This window comes from Halichoerus grypus, chromosome 6 (assembly GCF_964656455.1).
Source record: "Halichoerus grypus chromosome 6, mHalGry1.hap1.1, whole genome shotgun sequence".
NCBI classification, from domain to species: Eukaryota; Metazoa; Chordata; class Mammalia; order Carnivora; family Phocidae; genus Halichoerus; species Halichoerus grypus.
Genome location: NC_135717.1, coordinates 38,773,281 through 38,779,955, shown reverse-complemented (window position 1 = coordinate 38,779,955; position 6,675 = coordinate 38,773,281). Strand labels below are relative to the sequence as shown.

General features: G+C 54.8%; 1 protein-coding gene across 1 annotated transcript in view; it reads left to right on the top strand.

The window, feature by feature from the left end:
• The first annotated feature begins 485 nt into the window (after positions 1 to 485).
• The window catches only part of LOC118530030 (ATP-binding cassette sub-family A member 17-like), a 63,328-nt gene continuing 57,138 nt past the window's right edge, over positions 486 to 6,675 (top strand). The window contains 5 exon segments of the mRNA XM_078074048.1: positions 486 to 541; positions 916 to 1,174; positions 3,502 to 3,629; positions 4,577 to 4,739; positions 6,326 to 6,585. Coding sequence (XP_077930174.1) covers positions 488 to 541; positions 916 to 1,174; positions 3,502 to 3,629; positions 4,577 to 4,739; positions 6,326 to 6,585 — 864 coding nt within the window. The 5' untranslated portion in view covers positions 486 to 487.

Below are 6,675 nucleotides of genomic sequence, written 5' to 3'. Positions count from 1 at the left end.
TCACTGCGACGGGGGTTTTCCGTGGGGATGATGCTCCAGGGAGGCGAGCGCGGCTGCGAGCAGAAGCCAGTTCTGTCCCCTGTGGGTCACAGCCAGGCCTGTCCCAGCAGAGGTGGGAGCCAGGAGGAGCCGAGGAGGGCTTCTTTGCACGTGCTCACCCTCCTGAGGCTGGGCCCTGCTCCCAGGACCAGCCCTGCCGCCGCTGCAGACCTGGTAGGTGCACTGGGCAGGTGCAGGCTGTAGACAGAGATGCAGAGTCATTCACGTGTCCATGCATTTCAACCCAGCGAGGTCACCCGCAGGGGAGGTTCAGCCCCGCCATGGCGCAGGGGTGTATAGAGGTGGGCAGGTGAGGCGGAGTCAGCCACAAGGAAGGAACAGCGCTCTGAAAGCTCCCGGAGGACCCAGGAGCAGTTTTGTGCGACATGTGACATTCGCCCCATTTCCTTCCCAGCCAGGGCTGGTAACCCCCTCCTCAGCGGGAAACATGACAATGGGCGGGAATCTGAAACTTCTTCTGCGGAAGAATTTCAGCTTGAAGGTGGGTAAGGTGCACGGGGCGGGGGGGGGGGGGGGGGGGAGGCATTGGCGTCTCCTAGGGAGGGACTGGATGTTGAAGTTAGGTTGGGTTCTAATAACGGATTAAAGAAAAAAATCAACTTTACTTGGAATGAGGCCCCTCTCTGCAAATACGGCCAGTTCCCACTGGAACTCTGCAGACTGTCATCACTGAAGCCCGCACCGTTGTTACTGGTTTCTCACCGCCAATGCGTGGAAAAGTCAGATGGGGAGGCGTCTAGCTCGTTCCCTATTGTGCAGGGAGGGAGAGGGCTTTTCACAAGGAAGCCTTGCCACCCGGCGACTCAACACGTGTGTTCTGCTTTGGATTACCACCCACTTTCCTTTCCGTTGCAGAAGCGGAAGACCCTGGTCACCATGCTAGAGATCCTGGCGCCACTGCTGTTCTCCACGATTGTCATGTATCTTCGCCTGAACAGTCTGCCCAAAAAAAGGCCTCCTTTGAACTACCTTGCGATCAACATCAGTTTGCTGCCAGACTTCTTCTATTTCCCCATGCAGACTAGATACCAGCTAGTGTACATCCCTTCCAAGAGCAGGACGTTGAAGGCTATCATGGAAATGGTGGAGAAATCCTTTGACATTGAGTTTGAAGGTGAGACACAGAGATGGGGTACGGGTACGGAGGGAGGGCATTTTTCCAGAGTTGGAGGCCTTTGCCAGAGGGTGCTTATGGTCGTGATTCCAAATGTGGGGTCTCCAAATCCTAAAAAGTCTGCAGAGGTGGTCGCTGGGGGAGAGCAGCCCATTCTGATCCTGCAACCACACCACCCAGAGACTTGAGAGATTCTGAATTAGCGTTCCGACTGGTCTCTCTTCACCTCTTGACCCCTTCTAGTCCAGTCTCTGTGTGGATCCAGGAAGATCTCTCAAAGGTCAGTGGGGTCTGGCCAGCCGGTGCCTCAGCCCCTCCTGGGCTTCCACTGCACAGGGAGCCAGGCAGGCCCTTCTCTGGGCTCCCCTACACCCCACACACCTCCCGAGGGCTGTGCCTTCCTAGCCCTGCAATGGTGCTGAGCAGAGCAGGCATCTGGGGTTTAGGTCTCTCACCTGTGCCTCTGTCTCTCTTGGAGTCCTGCTGGCTCCGCTCACAGCATTTTGATTCATGTTTCATCACATGGCCCACTAACGGCTCTCTGTGCTGCACCTGCTGGGCACAGAGGGCAGAGGCCCGTGTCTGTCCTGGGCATACTCCGTGCTTGGCACACACTCGCTGCTCAATACATTATTTATTGGGTGGAGTAATGCACTTAGGTAGGTACAGCTTTTCAAGACATGGAGTCCACAAAATGTGGAGTGATTTTCCAAAGTTATACTATGTGTTTTTGTAAAAGTATTCCAATAACACAGAAGGTACAAAGTGGAAAGAAAGGGCTGTCCTTTCCTAGCTCAGAGCGCTACTCGGTGCAGACAATTCTTTCAAAGGCCCTCCATGGCCACGTGTGTGGGGACCGCTGTTTTGTGCTTCATGCTTGCCTAGCGCCCTGAAATACCATTCCAATTCAGTTGTATCTTTCACAAATGTGAGATTATGAAACAAACAACAATGGAGAAATCTTCTCTGGGGAGGTGATATGGTAGTGAAGCCGTGAGGGTGAGGGACAAGCCATGCAGGGTGGGAGGGTGACCTCAGGACTCAGGGGCGGCCAGCAGGGGTCCGCCGCAGGGTCGGGGAGCTGGCAGCTGTGGGCAAGGAGAAAGGAAGTGGGGAGAGTGGTCCCAGTGAGGTCGGAGTGTCTTTGGGAGCCTCGAAGGCCTTGTCCAAGTCCTGGATTTCCTTCTCCTGCCCAAGGCCACCCGCCGTGGGAGGGGTTTTAAGAAGAGAAGTTACATGATTTGTTTTAGAAGAGCCATCTCTGGCTGTTCTCTGGAAGAGAGACTGGAGCCCGTGGTATTCGCAGACATTCAGGAGGAAGTGGATGGGCGGGGAGGAGACATGCAGGCAGACGGAGCTGCGTGGATGAATTCGAGATCAGTCTGCAGTGGGAGGGGCGCTTGGGTGGCTCAGTAGTTAAGCGTCTGACTTCAGCTCAGGTCATGATCCCAGGGTCCTGGAATTGAGTCCCGCATCGGGCTCCCTGCTCGCTGGGGAGTCTGCTTTTCCCTCTGCTTGCTGCTCCCTCTGCTTGTGCTCTCTCTCTCTCTAAAATAAAATATTTTAAAAAAAAATCTGCAGCAGGACGTCGCGGGTCAGAAGCCCTCCTGCCTGCTTTGGACCTCTCTCGGTAGGTGGCCCTCCTGCTCCTGAAACATTCGCTTTGCATCTGGGCTGAGTTTCCACCCCATTTCCAGGGACCCCTCAGTGGCCTCCGCAGAGAAGAAAACATTTCTATTCTGTCTTCCCTTAAGATCCCACCTCAGGCAGTTTATCTTTTTTTGGGAGCGAGGTCTTGAACGTTTCTTTTTTTTTTTTTTTTTAAGATTTTATTTATTTATTTGACAGAAAGACACAGCGAGAGAGGGAACACAAGCAGGGGGAGTGGGAGAGGGAGAAGCAGGCTTCCCACTGAGAAGGGAGCCCAATGTGGGGCTCGATCCCAGGACCCTGGGATCATGCCTGAGCTGAAGGCAGACGCTTAACGACTGAGCCACCCAGGCGCCCCTTGAACGTTTATTTCTGCCTTATTGCTTCTGACTCACGTCTTGTTTCGTCGCAGTGTGTGTTCTGCCCTCGGTCCTGTGCTGACTCCTGCTAAGAGGAGTGTGGCGCTTACTGTGGGTTCCGGTGCTTTCCTTCCTCGCGTGGCTTGCGGCCACCCGCTGTGCGCTCGAGTGTTTGCAGAACGGCCGAGGGAGTGAGTGAGGCTTGCGGCCCCTCGGCCGAGAAGCGGGCGCCCCTGCACCTGCTCAGGGAGGATGGCGATGGGCGGGCAGCGGAGGCCTTCCCGCCAGCCCCTTGCTGACTGGATTTTCTCTCTGCAGTTCTAGGCTATTCTTCGGTGCCCATCTTTGAAAGTTACATAATCCAGGACCCCAAAGCCTTCTACGTGTGGGCCGGAATTGTCTTGGATCACCACTTCAATGACAGCAAGCAGCCCCTGCCGCTGGAGGTAAGGACGGCCCTTCTGGAACAGCGAGACGGCGCTGCCCAGGCCTGCGGGCGAGTCCGTGAGGGAGTCTTGTCACCTGAGCTGCCCCTCTGTTGTCCTGTGTTACTGTCCTGTCTTACTTCCGGAGGAGGTAAGCAAACGCTCCAGGCTTCACCTCTTACAACCAGGCCCCCGGGGCCCCTTCCAGTTCTCCGATTCCTTATAAGGGAAGCCTTGCGCAGGGGAACCTCCTGCCGAGGGAGGAGGGCCACACAAGCAAGCTGCTTGATTACGGACTGGGTGCCCGCTCCGCAGCCACTGGCCGTCTAGCCGTGGGAGGGGCACTAGCCTTTCTGGGCCTCAGTTTCCTGACCAGTGTAATGGGATTAATAGTAGTTCCTAACTTGGAGCATTAAATGAGTCTGTGCCCAGGAGAGAGCCGGGAAGAGAAGCATTTTCCAGAAGGACTGGTCCTAGTTGCCGCCATGACTAGCATGGACTCAAACGTGGTAGGGCTTTCTGGCAGTGGTTCCTGTCTGGGGGTGGGAAGGCTTTGGTGTGGTGCCATACTGTCACGTAAAGGTTGTCAGAACTTGCTTGGGGTGTTGGAAGCCGGAGGTAGACTTGTTTATAAACAACCAGCAATACTTGGCGAGCACATAGGAATGCCAGGCACACCCAGGGATCATCCGACAGGATCCTGCAGTACGTCTGGGGTGGGCGCTGCTAACATCCTCCCCACTTTACTGATGAGGAAACCGAGACAAGAAGGTCAAGTGACTTGCCCAAACACTGCCTTCCTTGAGGGGGCTCTCCTGGGATGGTGGCGGCAGACCACCGTGTGCTCCCCAGAGGGGACAGCCATCCCTCTGTCCCAGCTGGCCTCGGGCGCAGGTCTGCTCTGTCCTGGGTCCTCTCTGAGCATCAGGATCTTATGACCGAGGTTGTCCTCCCTTTATCCTCCACAGATCAAATACCACCTGTGCTTGAGCTGCATTCAGAGGAACTCCTTAATCTCGAAGGTGACAACATACCACGATAAGCTGGAAGGCTGGGACACATCCCTCCTTTATCCTCCGAACCCGAGCCAAGTGCCCTGGGCCTTTGGACATTTTGACGGGGGACTCCCTGGTGAGGAAGCCCGTGTGGCCCTGTGTGCACCCAGCTGGTCCCGAACGTTGCAGAAGAGGTTGAGGGAGTTACGTTAAGAAATGTGTCACTGGGTAAAATGCTTTCATTCTAGAGGAAGTTAAAGCAGCAGTTAAGTGTTTGATTTGTACTGATACTGAACTGCTTGAAGGAAGGATGGAAGCATTTTACAGGAACCAGGAGGGTACGTTCCTTCTCATGCTCCTGTGTGTACTAACATTTGCTTTAGCTTCCCGCAGGCTGGGGAGCAGCCGCGGGACAGCAGGGGCACCCGTTCATCCTCTCCTGAAGGACGCACGCTCCCCACATCCCTGTAGAGTTTTGGGATCCTTCTTTGTCGGGGGTTCAGGGAGGCCTCCCTGTAGGGAACGAGCTGCTCGTAGGAAACTGAGCTGCCAAGCTGCACCTCACTGTGGGATGAGTGCACAGCTGACGTGGAGCCTTGGGTCTGCAAGGCCAGCGAGGGGCAATGTAAACCGAGGGCTCATAGATTTGTGTGATTTTATTTTATTTTATTTTTTTTTTAAAGATTTTATTTATTTTTTTGACAGAGAGAGACATAGCGAGAGCAGGAACACAAGCAGGGGGAGTGGGAGAAGGAGAAGTAGGCTTCCGCAGAGCAGGGAGCCCGATGCGGGACTCGATCCCAGGACTCTGGGATCATGACCTGAGCCGAAGGCAGACGCTTAACGACTGAGCCACCCAGGTGCCCCAGATTTGTGTGATTTTAGAAAGGGTACCAGCCGCTCTGCAGAGGAAACTCTCCTACCTGCAGTCAACACCATGTAACAGTTGCCGGGATTTTAGTGTCAACAACATGTTCCTCCCATGTTCATCCTCCCGGATCTGGGGGCCTGCGTAGGGCTGGGCCATCGGGAGACCTTGGTCACCTCCACTTCACTGCTGCATGCCCCACCCTGGCTCTGCCCACAAGGAGGGCCAGGAACCCGTGCTTGAAGGTGGGGCCATTATCTCTTAAAAGACCCCCAGGCCTGGCGTCTTTGCCCTTCAACCTATTTTTCCCAAAAGCTGACCTCAGCCCACCAACTACGCTGTATCAAAACAAGGGCTGCTTACGATCAAGATGGTTTTTGAGGCTTGGCAGCAAAATCCGATGCCCATAACCCTTGGGTCACAGCGGTGACAGTTCAGAGACAGTCACAGTCAGGGAGGGGGGCTGTGGTCTCCCAAGTGCTTTGAATTTAACCATCTTATATGTCCTGGATGATTAGAAGTGCAGAGCAGGCACCCTTTCCCTGGAGCCTGAGTGCCTAGTGGAGGGGATGTGGCCCCACCACGCAAGAGTGTTGTATGCGACATCCCTTGTTTTGTGCGTTCAGATCACCTTTGCCCTGTTCTCTGATAAAAGATGCCATCACAGCCACGGGGGCCCGTGGTGACTCTTCTCCTTATTCCACATGGCAACAGGTGGACTCCAGAGAGCCTGTCCTATTCCTGTTGGTGTGTCTTCATGAATCGCTAGCCACAAGCATCTGATTCATCAGGTGTTCTGCTGCGTCAGTCTTCCTGGGTCTCTCATGCCTGGTGTTCACTGTGTTCTCATGCAGGATACAGCAAGGAAGGCTTCCTGACCCTACAGCATGCTCTGGACAAGGCCATCATGCAGCACCACGCCCACAATGTGATGACCCAACTGTTCAAGAACCTCACTGTGCTCGTGAAGAGGTTCCCGCATGGAGCCCACATCCAGGACACGTTCTTGCTGATCCTTCAGAATGAGTTCCCTCTTCTGCTCATGCCCAGCTTCATCTGCATCCAGCTCATCATCATCAATTCTGTTGTCCTGGAGAAAGAGAAAAAGCTGAAGGTAGCCGCACCGGCATGGGATGCATGCCTCTCCTGGGACCCGGGATGTCCGGGAGCACTAATGAAAAATGACCAGAGTGGGAGTGAGGCT